Raw genomic sequence first — 19,831 nt, forward strand, 5'->3', positions numbered from 1 at the left:
CGTTTCCGCTCATCGGAGCCAAATGTGTAATTTTATGTTTTCTTGAATGAGACAGTAAAGAAATCAGTGGATAATTCCATTGAATAAAATATGCTAAATAAAAATTAATAGTAATAGCCTGTCGTGTTAACGCATTGTAAATTAATTTCGAGCAGTCGAATTCACTGCGCTACTTCAACATGGCAGCGTCCATGGGAAAAGTGGTTTGGCTGTTTACATCAATGGATAGCCGGAACTGTGTCATTTGATTCACTATTTCTGCTTTCGTTCTGACGACCTGGGTGCTTTTGGGCGTATGACTGGCCAGGACACCGTTTGCAAATGTTCAGCAGAAGATACATCATCAAGGGGCTGCTAGCTCTGGCAGTCACCTTTCTACTCCTACAGTTTGTTGGTTTCAAGGTGGGAAGTTAGGCTGAAACTGGAAGTGGAAGCAATAGTAAGAGATGTTTTAGTTTCACATTTAACGGACAAAAATCTTTACGCAGTGTCAACATGGTTATCGTAAACGGAGATCGTATGTCCCCCAACTACAGGAAGTCATGGAAGACTGCACTCTACTCTTAGATGTAAAAAACTCCAACATGCATTGATGCACTGCTGCAGCTACAGGGAGGACGTCAGCCGGCTTTGTTTATCTCACACAAACTTAATACTGACTATTCCCCTCCCCTCCAAAGTGCTGCTGGTCGAACTCTGCACCATGTATTCCCCATTGGATTCCAGTTTGTGATGAGAAATTGTATTTTGAGTTTGAAATTATAGCATCAACGCAAAATATTTCTTTTCTGGAATTCAAATGACGTAACCGCTCGGTGCTTTTTTGAATAAATCGAATTCGGGGTAAAATCGATAGAATTACATCACAAATCTGCTTCAGTTGCAAGATCTTGACATGCTTTTCTCCCTCAAGATAATTGTACCGCGGAGAAACATTCAGTCTGAAGTTAATTTTGGCTGACGTCCTCCCGATAGCTGCATGTGCAAACTCCATAGACATTGTGAATTTTGATTTCCCTAAAGCTTTTGACACTGTCCCACATGTACGTCTTATTAAAAAACTTACAGCATATGGTGTGTCTTGCCATGTTAGTACGTGGATCAGAGTTCAGACAGGAAGAGGAAGGTAAAGGTAAATTATGAACTGCCTTCTATAGCCAGCGTGTCAAGTGGAATCCCCCAGGGGAGCATCCTTGGACCAGTTTTGTTTACATATTTTTTTAAATTAATGACCTTGCTGAATGTATTCTTGCTGATGACACCAAAATATATGACAGAACATCCAGGAGGAATGTTATTCAAGATGACAATACATACATGTATACATTACAAGAGTGGTCAGAAAAATGGAAACTTTCTATTAAAATTAATGTGTTAAAGTGCAACTGCAAAGTCATTCACATCATTAAGTAGAATCCAAAATGGGATTATACCATGTACAAAGAAGGGGACAGTCACTACATTCAACTTTGTACCATGAACAAAAATGTGGGTATAACATTTGATACACAAGCTGTTGGTGTTAACTTCTGGCTCTCATATATCAAGAAAATAATCATTAAAGCAAACAAGATTCTGGGGCTGATTAAAAGGACCTTTTATTATTTGAATACAGGTTTTATTTTTATCAAACTGCACAAAAGCCTGGTGAGACCTCACCTTGAGTATGGAAATTCTATTTGGCATTCCTTTCTAAAAAGGCAATCAGTTGCCATAGAAGAAGTGCTGAGACAAGCAACAAAGTTGATCAGGGAATGTAAAAGCATGTCATACTCAAAGTCAGTCAGAGACTGACTTACCTTAATTTACACTCATTCAAAGGTAGAAGAATCAGAGGTGATATATATAATACATTGACTCTGGATGAATTTATTCACTTCCAAAGTTGGAGTGCACAATAAACTTACAAAAAAAAATCTTTTATAGCACTGTAAACCTAACATAAGAAAAACACGTTCAGTAACCAGGTAGCACCGTTCTAGAATCTACTGCCAGATACGTTCAAATTTGCACTAAGTACTAATAATTTAACAAATCACCTGAGCAAGTCCACAAAATTACTAGAAAGATTTGTAGATTTTGACAATCAAAGTAACAAAACTCCAATTGTATTCAACCACAGAATGGGACATCTTATGGGCGGCGATTCCTTGGTGACAATGCCTGATGCCTGTCCCAAAACTACTGCTACTGCTACTTACTTCAGCTTTTTTTTCATCTTACGCTAACCTACCATTACCAGGACAATGATAAAAATGTATTCATGGCAAAATTGCAGCGTTCGACTCCTTGCAATAAACTCATATAATTAAGTCAATAAAACTTGGTAATTATCTAAATGGTTAGACGACTGAAGTGTGGCTGAAAGTTTAAGGGGGTCTGTGCAGGGAAACACGGGAAGCATGTTCCTTACTTTTGGAGACCTGAATTTATCAGAATGTTGAAGCTCTTACAGGGTGGTTCTGCTGGAGCTGAAGTGATAGTCAAAAAAGTATGAGTACATTTTGGTACTGTCACTGTGTGCTTTATGGTGGTTGTTTTCAAAGTTAACAGGGAATGAAAAAAAACTTTCTTTTGTTTCAGATGTTCATGGATAAAGCAGAACAAAGATTTGACAGCTCACCCTGGGTAAGTATGCTCAAGCATTGCTGGTATGGTGTTTTGCAAATTTTTTATATATGATGCTGTAATAAAAGTTAGGCCAAAAAAAAAATAGGTCTGTTTACGGTAACCCGACCGACCCTAGTTTTTTCGCGCGACCCTAGACTTTTTTTTGGCATTTGGGGGAGAAAAAAAAAATCTTGTTTTTTGGGCAAAATAACGTAAAAATATGTTTTTTTTGGGGGAAAAAAAAAAAAAAATCCCGACCTACCGACCCTATTTCTTTGGCCTATGTTACCGTAAACAGACCTTTTTTTTTTTTTTTCCTTATTGTACACTGTACAGTGGTCTGGGTGGCCGAGTGGTAACGCACTTGCGCTCGGAATCGAGAGGTTGCGTGTTCGACCCTGGGTCAGGCCGCTATTTTCTCCCCCCTTTCCTAACCTAGGTGGTGGGTTCAAGTGCTAGTCTTTCGGAGGAGACGAAAAACCGAGGTCCCGTGTACACTACATTGGGGTGTGCACGTTAAAGATCCCACGATTGACAAGAGGGTCTTTCCTGGAAAATTGTATAGACATATATAAAAAATGTCCACCAAATACCCGTGTGACTTGGAATAATAGGCCGTGAAAGTATATACTCGCCTAACACGCTTGAGATTTACTGGCCGATGTGAATGCGTGATATATTGTGTAAAAAATTCCATCTCACACGGCATATTGTAAACGCCATGAGCCTCCCTCTGGGAGGGTATGTGCGTAGAAATACTCACTAATAACCACAGCAATGCTCACAAATGGTGTTATCTCAGTGCATGTGAATACAGCATATGATGTACGGTACAGAAAATAAATCAAGTTGTAATTCCTTTAATCACAAATTGTTTTTAAGTGTTGATCCATTGCTATCCGATAAGAAATACCGCAAACGGTTTTTCTGTGTATTCACATGACTAATCTCAGCTTAATTAGTTTGGACAACATTTTGGATGCAATTATTGCTGCTGCAGGAACATTGAATTGGCAAGTCTGTGACAGTCATCGTCTCTCTGACACACACCCCCCCCTCCCCCTCCTGTATACCCACCTTACTGACTTATATCTCCCCGATATTGCTGAAAAATAAAGTTAACTCCCTTCCCGTCCTCTGTCACATCCTCTGATTCTTTTGCTGTATTTTTTCCTCTTTTTTTGTAAAAATTGTATCTTGTCTGTCTTACATTTCTAATAAGGGTATAAGTGATTCTCTGACCTTGGCATAACGTAAAATAACATTTCCTATCTAGATGTACATATTTATAACCACACTTAATATAAGCTTAGCTTGTTGTGTGGTCACAAATGTTTATATCGCATACACATGCCACCCTGTATTTCCTTAATAAAATCTTGTTTAAATCAAGTACCGCAGTATGAGTGCTTAGTTTTGTAGCTGCGCTGAGCCCCAATACTGTACTGTTGAACTAAAAGTAAATATATATGATATTAATACAGTCACAACAATGCTAATGATGATCATGATAATGTTGACGATAAAAAAAACCCCACCAATTGTCAGTATTATTGTGTTGATGTCTAACGATGATTGCAATTATTTTTCATTTCAACAACAGGGAGTCACAAAACGCTTTTTGGAGACCTGTAACACAATGCACCTGCCAGTGTTTGTGGCGGAGCCGTCTCTTCTGCGAGCTCTGCGTGCTGGTGGAGAAAGCGCCCTGGATCTATGGAACCTTGGACGATATTCTGTTGTCACATTTGGAGCTATCGAAGCCAGCGTAAATGAGCTGGTGGGTTAATCAACTGAATGTTATTTACTGGAAATGTTTTATGCCTGTAGCACTTCATCCATGGGAATATTTGTTTACTTATGCGTGTATGTGTGTGTCACTGTGTGTGTGTGTGTGTTTCATTCATTCATTACAGTCCTTGCATTTGGTGTCAGTTAAACTTAAAATAAACCAGAGTTCAGAAAGGACTCTTTTTGGGTTTGTGTGTGCATATATATATATATATATCCCATGACCTCCCTTCTTTGTCTCTGTTACTTCAGTATGGGTATATATGTTGTATTTTTATAGCTCAATAAATACATCATGGACTCCAAAAAATATATGATAGTGCAGATTCCGATTTGGGCAAAGGACTACTTTCCTCCCGACCTTTAACCTCGCGCCGAACAATGTGACACATTTGTATGAAGTTCTAAAATCGTATTGCACGGCTCAGAAAACCATATCAGTTGCACGCAAAAATGAATCTCAGAACTGATCTGATGTATGAGATGCAATAAGCAAAAGTTTCTTTCATTATGAAAGCAATGCAGGTCGAAAAAAACGAACATTCAACTTACAAGATAACCAGATGCTAGCGAACCAAAACAAAAACACGAGTACCCTCCCCTTGCATCGTTAGCAGACGACTTTTGAGAACTTCTGTCGGTAGTGTGTTTTGGTGTGCGCCTTCAGCTATCAAACATCGGCTGTTTCACGTGTTTTGCGAGCAAGTCTACTCTTTTGCCTGGCTCTGCAGTAAGTCCACATATTTTTCCGTAATCCAGTCATATTCCTTCAAAATGCAATCAATCGGCGGTGACAGACGTGTCGGTCGCGTTTTCCTCACACGGGCCATACCAGTTTAAGTTCATCCATGCAAACACACTCGCAAAACAGTTTATCACGTAGATACATTTCAAATAGGGAGCAAATGGTTAAATCTAAACCTACATATTTGTTCCCTAAAATTTGCTTCTCTGTCAATAAGCCTAATTACACACGTTCGAGAAAAACAACGTGGAATCAATTCTGAATCGAGTAAGCCAAATGGGTCCCAAACCCGTTTCGCCCGTTCTGCCGACCTGAAACGCAAAACAAAAGAATTGTGCGCTTCAACTAAATTAATTTCTATTCGACTTCATTACTTTCTTGCAACTTACGAACCTTTACTTAAAGCTTTTAAATGGTCTGAAAGTAGTGTTACCGCGTACTTATCGATGCACTCATTCGTTTTATTTTTTCAGCGACGGTCACTTAGTTTAAGGTTGCAAAAGGGCTAAGTCTCGCTGGCAACAGTTTTACCCTGCACAGATCGCAACAGTGCCGCTAGTAGTCTACACTTTGTGTTTGATGGTAGAATGGGATATACAGATTACAACACTCGTGGTTTTTTATATGGCTTGTATTTCAGTCAAGACCCAGCGGGAATATCAATCGAGAGCCACTCGCCAGAGGCTCGTGTCTCCCGATGATATTCATCCGCTGGGTCTTGACTGAAATACAAGCCATATAAAAAACCACTCGTGTTGTAACCTATACATATGTCGTGCCGAATTCAAGGAATTGCCGAATTCGCGGAATCGGCAATATTTTTGCCCATTTCGCGTAATCGGCAAAACGCTGCCCATTACGTGAAATCGGCAGCGTTTTGCCGAAAATGCGGAAAGTCTTCTAAAAATTTGCCCATTTCGCAAAAGCGACAGCCAGTCTGTTACTTTTTGTGTCACCAGAACTTTGCATGGCTTTACCTCCCTACTATGTTTTTTTATGGTCTAAGTTGGTCTGTGTCAAGCATAACTCCGGAAATGTACGAACACTACACTTTCTGCAATAACTTGCCATAACTTATTGATTATTGCAATATCTATCCATTCGAGTATCTAGTTGTCTAAGTGTAATGATATCCCAGGCATTTGAGAGCTTTAAAACCAAAAAGTGGCGACCGATTTTGCAAAATGGGCAAATTTTAGAAGCCTTTCTGCCAAAAACGCTGCCGATTTCGCGTAATGGGCAGCGTTTTGTCGAATACGCAAAATGGGCAAAAATGTTGCCGATTCCGTGAAGTCGGCAATTTTGTGAATGAGGCATGACATATATATGTTGATGTGGTTGTTTTTTGTGTGCGCATATATATACTGAAATTAATATGTAAGCGCCTAGGGCTATATCTAGATTAGGCGCATAAAAATGATCACAATAATAATAATAATAATAATAATACTGTATTATAATGTTTGCGTGTGTTGATGTGTCTGTCTCTGTGTGTTCATCCCTGATGCCTGCTTCTGAATGTGCATTCAGTATTTTATCTTTAACCCTACTTCTTGCAAGCACAACCAGATTAACAAATTATTGTCTCTCTTTCAATTTTCAGCATGCTGTATTGAATAAGATGGACAACTTTCTACACTTGGGGATCACCAGCCCAGACCCCCGTCACATGTCTTTGGAGTCAGCTCAAAATTATCGCACCTTTCCATCACACTACTTCCTGTGGCGTCAGAACTCTGCGGCTCCTGTGATTCATCTGGTGCTGTTTTATCGAAGGGGAGATTACCTCTGGCATGCCGCTGCAGTCAATCCAAAATCGATCCGGCCTCCAATCAATGCTTCGCGTCTAACCGTTGGGAAACATGCTGGGGCTATGGAAAGGTTTGTGTCTGCTAGGCAGGATAGTGTGTTACCAGAAATGTTAAGATGTTTGTGGGTTTGAGCACATTCTAGCTTGTGCTGATAAACATGACACAGTGTGTATCTCTTCCATGAGCATATATTTATGAAGATGATTCAGAACTCCTGTGACAATTTTTCTAACTCAGTATTTGAGTTTTTATTTGTCTGTAAAATGTGATTAAAATTCTCAATTTGTTTTAATAGAAAAGACTATTTGAGTGGACACTGATTTCTTTGCAATTCTCTTTAGTTCAGTACCAGAGTTTTTTTGTTCAGTGTGTTGATTTTGTCTCTTTAAATCTTTTCTTTCATGTGTTTCTAAAACTTGCACTTTCACTGTTTTTATTCAGCTGAAAAACAGATCCAGTGTCTGTGCTCAATATTTATGTCTTGACTTAGGACTTTCTTTGAAAAGGCTGGAAAAGGCTTGTGAATTATTCTTCATTGCAAGGTCCTTCACAATTTTTTTTTCCTTAGATTTTCAATTCTGAAAGACAAAGTCCGTGGCCTTGAGATTTCTTTTCCTGATGACATCTCTGGATTTGTGCATAGTCTGCAACACTCCAAGTTCATAGAGTGTGACTACCCCAGAGCGAGGCATTTCTTCATGACAGCTGGGAAGAAAACAAAGCAGGATATGCCAGAGTTCAAGCGAACGGCACGACAGTTGCTTTCGGTTGTGACAAAAGTCATGGACAGCATGGAAGTACCCTTCTGGATCAGCAGTGGCACATGTTTAGGTGAAGTTGGAACTCTGACGTTTATTTTGTTTGCCTGTTTGTTTGAATCATTGTCTTGCTTGTGTCTTCCGAACAACCTTTGGACAATTTGTCAGATAAATTTATTTTCTGTATTAAAAGTGTTCGTCTGTATGTCCACTTAAAAGACTGCTGGGTCAAAAATCTGTGACCGTAGCGTTTTGGTTTGTCACAGTTACATTGTAAACGTTCCTAGAACATAACATTTCTTTTTTCTGATTTTTCCTGTTTGGAAGTGAAGTGTTTGTTTGTTATTCTCAAAGAGACATGGTAGTGTTAGTGATTGTGTGGATGAAATAATTCTGCTTTTATTGTGTGTGTTTTTAATTACAATTTACAAACAGAATTACAACTTACAAGTAGATGGAGTGTTTTTTCATGGAATCAAAAGATTATTAACGAGAAGGTTGTTAAGGTAGTTTGTGCATCGTCTCTTTGCCAGAGTCTAATCATCACACAGTTCTTTGGAGCCCTGTTGCTCAACATTATTTAAAACATGTGACAACAGTAAAATTCCACTTTTACGACACCCACCCCCCGGTCCACTTTAAGACTTCTCCCTTTTTTGAAGACCTTGCCTTTTCCATTTTAACTCTTAGGCTGGTTGTCGCGACATATGTCGCGCTGCTGGCTCAGTCTGTTTGGTCGGTTCCGATTACCTCCCATGGATGCGAAAACCTATATGACCGTTTTTCTTTATTTTTCTCTCTGTTAATTCACCAGTGGCTATGTAACATGTGTTAGAGAATTGCACCAGTGTAAGGGTTTGTTTGTTTGTTTGTTCGTTCATGGGCTGAAACTCCCACGGCTTTTACGTGTATGACCGTTTTTACCCCGCCATTTAGGCAGCCATACGCCGCTTTCGGAGGAAGCATGCTGGGTATTTTCATGTTTCTATAACCCACCGAACTCTGACATGGATTACAGGATCTTTTTCGTGCGCACTTGGTCTTGTGCTTGCGTATGCACACAGGGGGTGTTCGGACACCGAGGAGAGTCTGCACACAAAGTTGACTCTGAGAAATAAATCTCTCGCCGAACGTGGGGACGAACTCACGCTGACAGCGGCCAACTGGATACAAATCCAGCGCGCTACCGACTGAGCTACATCCCCGCCCCAAACCCTACTTTTAAGACCTAACAATCTGAGAAAATTAGGTCTTAACAAGTCGCGTATAAAGGCGAAATACCCCCCGCGGGTTAGGGGGAAGAATTTACCCGATGCTCCCCAGCATGTCGTAAGAGGCGACTAACGGATTCTGTTTCTCTTTTTACCCTTGTTAAGTGTTTCTTGTATAGAATATAGTCCATTTTTGTAAAGATTTTAGTCAAGCAGTATGTAAGAAATGTTAAGTCCTTTGTACTGGAAACCTGCATTCTCCCAGTAAGGTAATACATTGTACTACGTCGAAGATTGCTTTGCCAAAATTTCAATCAATTTGATTGAAAAATGAGGGTGTGACAGTGCCGCCTCAACTTTTACAAAAAGCCGGATATGACGTCATCAAAGGTATTTATCTAAAAGAAAAAAAATGTCCGGGGATATCATTCCCAGGAACTCTCATGTAAAATTTCATAAAGATCGGTCCAGTAGTTTAGTCTGAATCGCTCTACACACGCACAGACACACAGACACAGACACACACACACACACACACACACACACACACACACACACACACACATCCACCACGACCCTCGTCTCGATTCCTCCTCTATGTTAAAACATTTAGTCAAAACTTGACTAAATGTAAAAAGGAGGGAGTCTTAAAATGGGGTTAAATTTGCAGAAATAAAGTATTAGATGTTTGTTCATGAGAACATTTGCTAACATTTTACTTTTGTTTTAACAGGCTGGTACCGGCAGTGTGACATCATCCCGTACAGTAAAGATGTGGACATTGGCATCATGATCAAAGACCACAGGGAGGAAATGGTCACCGCTCTGGAACAGTCTGGGCTGCAACTGGTGCAACTCTTTGGCAAGGTTCGGTGTAATTGTATATTCTTTGCTTGTGTTTTTTTGAATTAATCTTTCCTATCCTCGTGCAAGTCTTGCTGCTTCTTCAGGTAGTAAAAAGTATGACTTGACGGGCGCTGTGGCGGGGTGGTAAGACGTCGGCCTCTTAATCGGAAGGTCATGGGTTCAAATCCCGGCCGCGGCCGCCTGGTGGGTTAAGTGTAGAGATTTTTCCGATCTCCCAGGTCAACTTATGTGCAGACCTGCTAGTGGCTTATTCCTTTTCGTTTGTACACACAAGCACAAGACCAGGTGCGCACGGAAAAGATCCTGTAATCCATGTCAGAGTTCGGTGGGTTATAGAAACACGAAAATATCCACCATGCTTCCCCCGAAAACGGCGTATGGCTGCCTAAATGGCGGGGTAAAAACGGTCATACACGTAAAATTCCACTCATGCAAAAAACACAAGTGTACGTGGGAGTTTCAGCCCACGAACGCAGAAGAAGAAGAAGTATGACTTATCAGAATCTGAGTTGTCTGTGCTTGACTGTATCTCAAGAACTTGTGTTTTTCTTGATGTGAATGAATGAAAAGCTACACAGCAATTATACTCCACTTCACATGTGCGGTCACTCTCTCTCTCTCTCTCTCTCTCTCTCTCTCTCTCTCTCTCTCTCTAGATCTCTCTCTCTCTCTCTCTCTCTCTCTCTCTCTCTCTCTCTCTCTCTCTCTCTCTCTCTCTCTCTCTCTCTCTCTCTCTCTCTCTCTCTCTCTCTCTCTCTCTTTAGACTCTCTCTCTCTTTAGACTCTCTCTCTCTCTTTAGACTCTCTCTCTCTCTCTCTCTCTCTCTCTCTCTCTCTCTCTCTTTCTCTCTGGCAACCAGCGAGCAGCATCAACTTCGAGCTCCCAAAACTTCATAATTTTTACGTGAGTGTGAAACGCCCACATCGTCTAAAATGTGTGTACCAGTGGCTTTCGAGTCTGTCATCTTTCCACCTGGGACATTCATAGCAAAGGAGAATGTACAACACTCATTGTAAGGTGGAAGAGTGACAGTGCAGCGGCCATTGAAACCCAGTCCGTGCAGCGTGATGTGACCCGATACAGAAAAAAGTGACCCAGTGAGCTCAGGCGTGCAGCATCGAGACAACAAACAGCACAACCACAGGCACAGGAATCTGCGCTTCACACTGAACCCCATCAAGGTTCTGTGCAAGAAAATGATAATTAACACAAATGGCACGACCCAAGAATCACGCGACATAGGCCTTTTCCAAAGCCCACCCCCACCATCCCTATTGCAAATGCCCCCACCAGGATGCCTTGATTCGCCGGAGAAGGTGGAGAGTGAGGAGGAGAAAATAAAGGGCCAAAGTGACGCTGAATGTACCGAGAGTTTACACGAACAATTGAACGAAGCGGAAAATGATAACTTTGACGAGTGTTGTGATGCTTTTGACGCCCCTGATTCAGAAAAAGACAGTGTGCAACAGTTCTGGGATGATCAGGTTGCCAGGCTAGAGTACTACTTGACAACATTCCCAGCCAAAGTTAGGAACGCTGTCATTTCGTCTGAAACTATCCACGTTGTGAAAAACATTGTGGTTGACCAGAGATATGGAAAGAACTCACTACATGCTGTAACTGCCTCGGCAGTGTTCGAGTACAACATGGCTGAAGGGCGGATGACAGACTGGTGCCCCTTTGGACTGAAGGGCGAAAAACGGTTGGCCGTGTACGACGGCGTAAGAAGGTGGCCGAAAGCCGATCACCGGAGGTATGCCCAACATATCCACAGAATGAAGGATCATATTTGTGCCTGTTGTCAAGTAATCAAACAAGTCGGCCAGAGACAACCCTGACGCTGTCGCCAGTGACCCGTGACTCCTGAAGAAGAATGCAGGGATAGTGCCGCATTGCACTTGCCGCTGACTTCAGAACGCACGTGGAAGACGTGTTATGTAAAAACGCTGAGACTGGATGGGCATACAGACACTAATAAGACTGTTTACCAAATCGCATTCGATTCGCACGTGATAACAACGTCGGAAATACAAACTGTTAACAGACCAAGTGTTGGACTGAAGAAATAACATGGTTATCCATGATAGTATCCTATGTCCATATCGCGATCGTTTCGAACCCCCCTCCCCCTTCCCTCCCAAACTGTGTACAGGCCGATGGCTTCACAGTAAACCATTTCTGAGTTCTGAGTTCTCTCTCTCTCTCTCTCTCTCGCTCTCTCTCTTACATGTGTGGCGGGAGAGCCCTAATTGTAAAAAGTTTAATGTTATAGGATAAAATATTGAAGGTTCAGGACAGTCATGGCGTACAGAGTAATCTGTCACGCTATCGCTGGCCTCAGCTTTCAAAAGAAGCACCAGAATAGGTGATAGAGAAACCAAAAGTAAACAATGCAAGGGAGGTAATTCCCTTCTTAGTTCCATGTTGGCGGCCATTCGTGTGGCGCTGACGTGATTTACCGGCATACAGGTTAATAAACATTGGTAAAACTGGACAAATGTCAAGTTTTACGACTAGAGATTGGATGAAAGTTAGTTGAGGGACGTAATTTAGCGACCACAAGATGTTCTTTTGGTTAATAATGTAACAGGAGTACGATGATTGTTCGTCGTGTTGGAAACAACGATCGCCAGACGAAATCATCGTTGGATCAAAAAGGATAGAAATCGTAAAAGAGAGGAGAGACAAGGTTTCTTTGATGAAGATAGTGTTGTAGGTTGCTTAAATATTACGAACAGTTATTAAAAGAGCGCTTGTTGTGATCAGCAAGTGTAAAGATAAAGGAAAAAGGACGAACTACATTGTCCGCGTAATGTTTTGAAAGTAGTGCGGTTAATGTTCTTTTTCGGTCAGCCAATCTGCCTCTGGTTCTGTGTGTTTGTTTACGTTGCCATGCAGATTGGTATAAAAGACAGTGTAAAATGAAGTTACTACACACATTAGGACAGGCTGGAGAACAGAATAGAATGGGTTAGAATAAGGACATAGACTGAGGGCGCTAGGTTAGAGATTAGAATAGGGAGAGAGCAAAGGCAAGGTAGAATAGATCAAGATTTAGACTAGGGACAAGAAGAAGAGACTCCGCATTCTTCCGACGAGATAGCATTGGGAAAAACTCAGAGTAAAAGTAAAAGAACTTAGAGATTCTTCATACCTTTTCGTAAAGTCAGGACAGCATAGGCATAGTCAGCTTCAAAGGATAACCGTGCATGTTACTGGTTTGTTTACTTCAACCAACACCAGTAAAGGTTCAAAAGATAAATAGGAGAGAATGTCGTAGATAGTTAGAAGTAAACAACCGGACTGTTAGAACGTCGGCGTGCGTTTGATTGAACGGTCCTAAATTAGTTAGATAGGTGTGGTAGATTAAACATTAGGTGACCTGCGCAATTCTAGGTAAGCTCCTGTGTTTTGGGTGTCCCGCCTGTTTTGCGCATGGTACTTTATAAAAGGGGAAACTGGAATTAGGTTAGGGACAAAACACTTTGGTGACGAATAGGGAGAGTCGTCCGTGACTGTCCCGGTCTCACTAAAGTCAAAATAGCAAATTCTGAGGTCTTAGACCATCCTTAAAACTTAGCCCAAAGAGGGAAGAACTGTTTCTCCCATTTAGAATTCCATTAAAGTAAACAGGTTTGAGAGAAGTTCCTAGTTAGTCAGTCAGGGAACAAAAGATCCTGTATGGGATAAAAAGTAGCTAGCTCGATATGTGGAGTCTCGCCTTACGATAGGATTAGCCGGGGAAGGGAGATTAGGCGGCTTCATTGTTTTGTTACGATAACTTGCGCATTTTTGATGTTTGCCATGTAAAGGCGACCCAGGATTTTGTACCGATTTTGTATGTGAACTTATAATATTGCGTAAATTGCGCTTGTTGCATTAACACGTTTGTACACTTTTCTAGATAATAAATAAGCCTAATAAACTATTTTATAGAAAAGTAATCCCATGAAATTGACCCGGTTATTCGTATGAATGATTTTCATTGTCACGTAAGTCGTCATTTCTTCTTGCAATCATAGCCTTTTAGGAAGATAAGCTAACCCGGTAATTTTAGGTGAGAGAGGATAAATTAGGCGACAGACAGATTAGAGGTGCATGCACTAGGGGAACGAACACAACGCGAGGCAAAACTAGACACGGAAAAGAATAAATAATAAGTACATGCACTAGACAATAAATCTGCAGAGCTAAACAAAAGATGTACATTTTGTTTCTTATCTACAACTCTCACGGTTTTCAGCCGGGTAAACAAACATACAATCTACACAATAGGAAAACTGCTACACATGCAAAGGCGTACAATGGAACCTCATTTAAGACCTACACAAAAATCTCAAAAATTCCGGTCTTGAATAGGATGGAGTCTTAAAATGGAGACAAATTTACAGACATTATGAACAACAATTCTAAACAAAATGGTCTTAAATCATGCCTGAACACTTTAGTGGTCTTGTTGCCAAACTGAAAGCGGACATTCTTTTTTCTTTTGCAGGAATCGGACAGTCTTGAGCTGTCCTTCATGTACAGTGGTGTGAAGCTGGACATTTTCTTCTTCTACGATGAGGAGTATTACGTCTGGAATGGAGGGACACAGGCTAGCACTGGGAAGAAGTTCAAGTGAGTCTCAAGAAACCTCAAAACACAAAACGCATAATGCAGACTGTGTACTTATAAAAAAGACATCATACAAAATCTAAGTAAAATCAAGCGAAGTTATTGTTTGACTGAGAGTGGTTCAGTGGGCAGAGACTAAGAATTTTATGCTGCAGATGCAGGGACTTAGAATTGGAGTAAATTTAGATTAAACCTCAGGGTTCCACACAACCCCAAAAGTCAAGGGTATTCATACCCTTTCAGGAAAAAAGTAAAGGGTTTTTATACCCCTTCCAGATTTTTCACAGGGTATGAGTGACAATCGGTGTATTCATGAAATGTCATTTTTTTCCCAGAGCGTTTTGCGAGGCATTTTCTTTAGCAGGCCGACAGCACCGGATAGGCTAAAGTGAACAGTGCCATCGAGATGATCAGTTTAAAGATATCGCGCAGTTTGAGGACAAGGGGGCAACCTCTGCTTCACGGCGTGTCAGTGTCAACAGAGGAGTGGCATGAACACGGCGTGTACTTTAGTGGTCTCAGTAGAGCAGGTGGCCTGCGTGCTGTTGCTTGTAAACTAGCAAAGGCTATACCCTTTCAGCGTTTGACTCGTACGTTTTTTTACCTCTTTGGAAGCAAACAGTTACGTATTTATACCTCTTCACAGAGCATCTCGTACGTGATTTGGAGGGTCAAAGGGTATTATACCCTTAATTCTACGTGATGTGGAACCCTGAAACCTAGCTAATAGACTTTTAATTGTGTAGGCCAAACGAACAGCAGTTGAAATTTTATTAGTTTGGGTTACACCAATGACATTGACAGTTTTGATTACATCAACAATAAGGGAGTTTCTAGTCAAACTGTATTTGTTTTATTTAATTGAATTTAAGTTAGCAAAAACTGTTCAGTGATTTGAAAAAATCCTTGATAATCTGAAACAATTGCAGATATTATTTAGTATTATGTTTGGAAATATCTGTTAACACTTTCTACCCCACCTATGTTGACCAAGTTTTTAAGCCGAGACCAGCTGTGCTGCAGCAGGTCACTCAGAATTGTAGTAACTGTGTATCAACACACTGGAATGCAGGCATTAGATGGACGTTACAGGAAGCGACTGAAGCTAACAGTCTGAGCGGATATATCCGTACCTGGTCAGATAGAGCCATATGAGTGGGTACGGATATATTGGTACCTGAGAGACAATGAGTTGAACGAATTTTAATGATTTTTTATTTCTCTGGTGCCTCCCCCTGAACTTATTTGCACACAAGTTTAAGCTAAGTACATGTAATAAACTCTCAATCCACTATTTTCTTCAGATATATCTTTCCCAAGTTTTCCTTGGCCTGGACACAGTTTCTGGGACTGAAGGTTCGAGTCCCAGACCCGCCGCTGCCTTACATCGAAGCCAACTACGGCCAGAACTGGGATATACCAGTTCAACACTGGGACTGGAAGAAAAGCCCACCCAACGTGATACCCAACGGAGAATGGCCAGAGAAGGAACGAGACGAGGTCATTCAACTTTTTGAGATTGAGGAAGAAAAGGAGAAGGACAATGAAGAGGAGAAGAAGAAAGACAATGATAAAGAGAAGAAAAACGATGATAAAGAGAAGAAAGACGATGATAAAGAGAAGAAGGAGAATGAAGTGAACAAGAAAGGCTATGAAGAGCAGAAGAAGAAAGATAATAACAACAAAGATACGAAAAAAAGTGGTCTCAGATGATTACAGAAAAGCTGAAGTTACGGGTTCAGATACACTTGTTTTATCCTGCACCTGCTGTTCTTCTTCTTCTTCTTCTGCGTTCGTGGGCTGAAACTCCCACGTACACTCGTGTTTTTGCACGAGTGGAATTTTACGTGTATGACCGTTTTTACCCCGCCATTTAGGCAGCCATACGCCGCTTTCGGAGGAAGCATGCTGGGTATTTTCGTGTTTCTATTACCCACCGAACTCTGACATGGATTACAGGATCTTTTACGTGCGCACTTGGTCTTGTGCTTGCGTGTACACACGAAGGGGGATAAGCCACTAGCAGGTCTGCACATAAGTTGACCTGGGAGATCGGAAAAATCTCCACACTTAACCCACCAGGCGGCCGCGGCCGGAATTCGAACCCTCGACCTTCTGATTAGGAGGCCGACGTCTTACCACCCCGCCACAACGCCCGTCGCACCTGCTGTTAAAATACTAGCAATCAGGGCTCCCCAAACTGTGCGTCCCTGGCGCCTGGCCTGTACACGCTAGAAGCCCAAAACATGTCCACTCTGCACTATACTGAAAACAATGTGTCCTGGGATGCACTACATATCTATTATTATGTGTACTATCAGTACTGTTTTCAAAAAATGTTCTGCCAGATCTGTACCATGCAGATTTGCTGAGATAATGTAACCGATGTAACCATAATGATTTGTAAAACTTTCTTCCAGAGAACTTCCGAAAGTCGGTATTTCATTGACATGAGCTCTCCAAAGATCATGCGTCAGCGAGGAAAACGCCTTCCGAAAGCAAAAATATGAACCTCCTGGTCTTTGGACCCTCTAAACTTCCATTGAGGGGGTCAAAGGACCCCTATGTTAGGGGTCTGGGGTTCCTCTTGGTAGAGCGTCTGAGGGGAGCCCTGATAGTGTGATAACAGCTAACGCAGATGTGTGTTGATATTATGCCCAGTGCAGGTTCATCGCGCCACAGAGATACAGGTTCAGGCCAGCTTGGTGTATAACAAGGCTGTGCCAGTGTTTCTACAATATTTAGATCCTGCTTATTGGATTGTGGCGTCAGCAAGCAAGGGGAACAACTCTGCTCCCACAGTTCTGACATGAAATGCAGTCTTGGCTCAAACCAAAACACCTGACCGAGAAACGCTTCTAAACTAACATGGTATAGCCTTGAAAAATTGTAGCTTGTGAAAATTGTGACTGCAATATGTTTTAAATCTGGTATTGTTTGTTTGTTCGTTCATGGGCTGAAACTCCCACGGCTTTTACGTGTATGACCATTTTTACCCCGCCATTTAGGCAGCCATACGCCGCTTTCGGAGGAAGCATGCTGGGTATTTTTGTGTTTCTATAACCCACCGAACTCTGACATGGATTACAGGATCTTTTTCGTGCGCACTTGGTCTTGTGCTTGCGTGTACACACGGGGGTGTTCGGACACCGAGGAGAGTCGGCACACAAAGTTGACTCTGAGAAATAAATCTCTCGCCGAACATGGGGACGAACTCACGCTGACAGCGGCCAACTGGATACAAATCCAGCGCGCTACCGACTGAGCTACATCCCCGCCCAAATCTGGTATGAATGGCAGGCAAGCCTGGAGCAAACTGCAAGTTTTGAAAGCAAAAACTGCATGTATGGATGGGCAGAAGCTAATGGCAAGACACATGTGGTCAGTTTCGGATGCAGTTAACTTGGTCCTTGCCCTGCCTCCACCTTTTCCAAAGCTTAAATGTATTGGTTTTGACTTCAATGTAGTTTTCTGCAATATTGTATGGCACAGCGACTTCAGTAGGAACTCAGTCATTTGAAAGACAATAGTAGTGCAATAATTACAGAGCTCAGAATGTAAATAGAATATTGCACTTTCTGTGATGAAAATGATGGCGCAGTGATTTTTCCGTGTCAATTGGAAGGTCTATACATTTTCAACAGTGAACACACACACAAAATCTTATTTTGTGAATCTTCCATGGAAGCTTCTTGATAACTTTTCAGTAGCATCCATTTGTACATTGCAAAATGCAAAATACATTCCTTCAATTTTTAGTGATTTAGTGTCATAGTTCATGTGTGGATTTAACTACAGTTGCATGGAGACACCACTGACCAGTTGTACCAGTCCAGAACCATACAGATATGTTCAAAACTGACATGTGCCTTGAACACTCAGTTGTACCACTTAGCATTCGGGTTACCAAGTGTATGTGTGTGTGTCTGTGTGCAGACCAATGCAATTGAATGTATTCCAAGGACGTGGCGCTGATTTTATTTTGCTGTTCTTTGTTTCATTTGCTTTTGAGTTCTGATGTTGAAATGTTATTTAATGTACATTGTATGTGTTTAGGTGGGCAAGCAGTCTTCCTGTAGTCTTGTGAGGTTAACCTGATGAAGTTTCGCATTTCTTTATCAGCCGAAAGCAAGGTTTCACTCTAGGTCACTAGGTGCTTCCACTTTTTTGTTCCCGCATATCTGTGCATTAATGATTTATTGTCTACTAGAGTTTGGTTGTGAATTTTTGCGTGCTGGTTTGTGCAAACAGGGTTTAGTGGATATCAACAAGGAATCTGCATAAAATGTCCATGTGGACTCAAAATCCCTGTGATTTGTAATTCAAGATGGACTTTTTTTTTTAAACAGGATGCATTATCCTGAAAGCAGCATCCTATATATATATATATTCATCAGTTTGATCAGGTTTATCTTGGTCTTATTATCACTTAGTTTATTTTGCCTTGTTTTGTTTTTTCTTCTGTGACTTGTATGATTTTTGGCAATGTCATTGAAAAGCACTTGGAGCTATTTCTAGGAATTGTGCTGCAGAAAAGTCATTGTTATTATTACTGTTATTATTTTATCAAATAAAATCTGACTACGCATAATGATATTGTGCATGTATGTCTACATGTGAACTGACTGACTGCTCTTTATGGCTTCTGGCATGTATGGCAGTAATAAAGGGGGTCGGCCCGCTATTGCGCGGGGCCGCTATTGCGCGGGGCCGCTATTGCGCGAATCTTTAGGGTTAGGGTTAGGGTTAGGGTTAGATTCGGGCAATAGCGGCCCCGCGCAATAGCGGCCCAGCCCCCAATAAAGGTGTGAGTGCATGTTTGTAGAGGGGGGACAAAGAACAAACATATGAGTTATTCTCCAGAGCTGCGTACTAGTGCAAACCATGTTACACGAGTGATGATTTCCTGTTTATCTCAGACATTTTAACCATACAAATTGATGCCATTAATGACGGGCGCAGTGGCGTGGTGGAAAGTCGTCGGCTTCCTAATCGGGAGGTCGTGAGTTCGAATCCCGGTCGCTGCCGCCTGGTGGGTTAAGAGTGGAGATTTTTCCGATCTCCCTGGTCAACTTATGTGCAGACCTGCTAATGACTTAACCCCCTTCATGTGTACACGCAAGCACAAGACCAAGTGCGCACGGAAAAGATCCTGTAATCCATGTCAGAGTTCGGTGGGTTATAGAAACATGAAAATACCCAGCATGCCTCCCCCGAAATCGTCGTATGCTACCTGAATTTCGGGGTAAAAACGTTCATACACGTAAAAATCCATTCGTGCTAAAAACATGAGTGAACGTGGGAGTCTAAGCCCATGAGCAAAGAAGAAGAAGAAGATGCCATTAATAAATACTGGTTTCAAATATATCCTAGGCCTGTAGAGAAAGAATTAGAAATACTTGTACATTGTGATTGTCTAC

At 41.5% G+C, this 19,831-nt stretch overlaps 1 protein-coding gene across 1 annotated transcript; it reads left to right on the plus strand.

Annotated features, from left to right (window-relative positions):
• The first annotated feature begins 178 nt into the window (after positions 1 to 178).
• Positions 179 to 19,003, plus strand: LOC138967494 (ribitol-5-phosphate transferase FKTN-like). Its single transcript, XM_070340056.1, has 9 exons — positions 179 to 402; positions 2,584 to 2,628; positions 4,214 to 4,390; positions 6,750 to 7,027; positions 7,526 to 7,788; positions 9,660 to 9,793; positions 14,290 to 14,414; positions 15,716 to 16,175; positions 16,576 to 19,003. Exons 1-8 carry the CDS (start codon positions 322 to 324, stop codon positions 16,122 to 16,124), a joined length of 1,512 nt encoding a protein of 503 aa, XP_070196157.1. The 5' UTR covers positions 179 to 321; the 3' UTR covers positions 16,125 to 16,175; positions 16,576 to 19,003.
• The last annotated feature ends 828 nt before the right edge of the window (positions 19,004 to 19,831 follow it).

Source organism: Littorina saxatilis, linkage group LG5, assembly GCF_037325665.1.
Source record: "Littorina saxatilis isolate snail1 linkage group LG5, US_GU_Lsax_2.0, whole genome shotgun sequence".
NCBI classification, from domain to species: Eukaryota; Metazoa; Mollusca; class Gastropoda; order Littorinimorpha; family Littorinidae; genus Littorina; species Littorina saxatilis.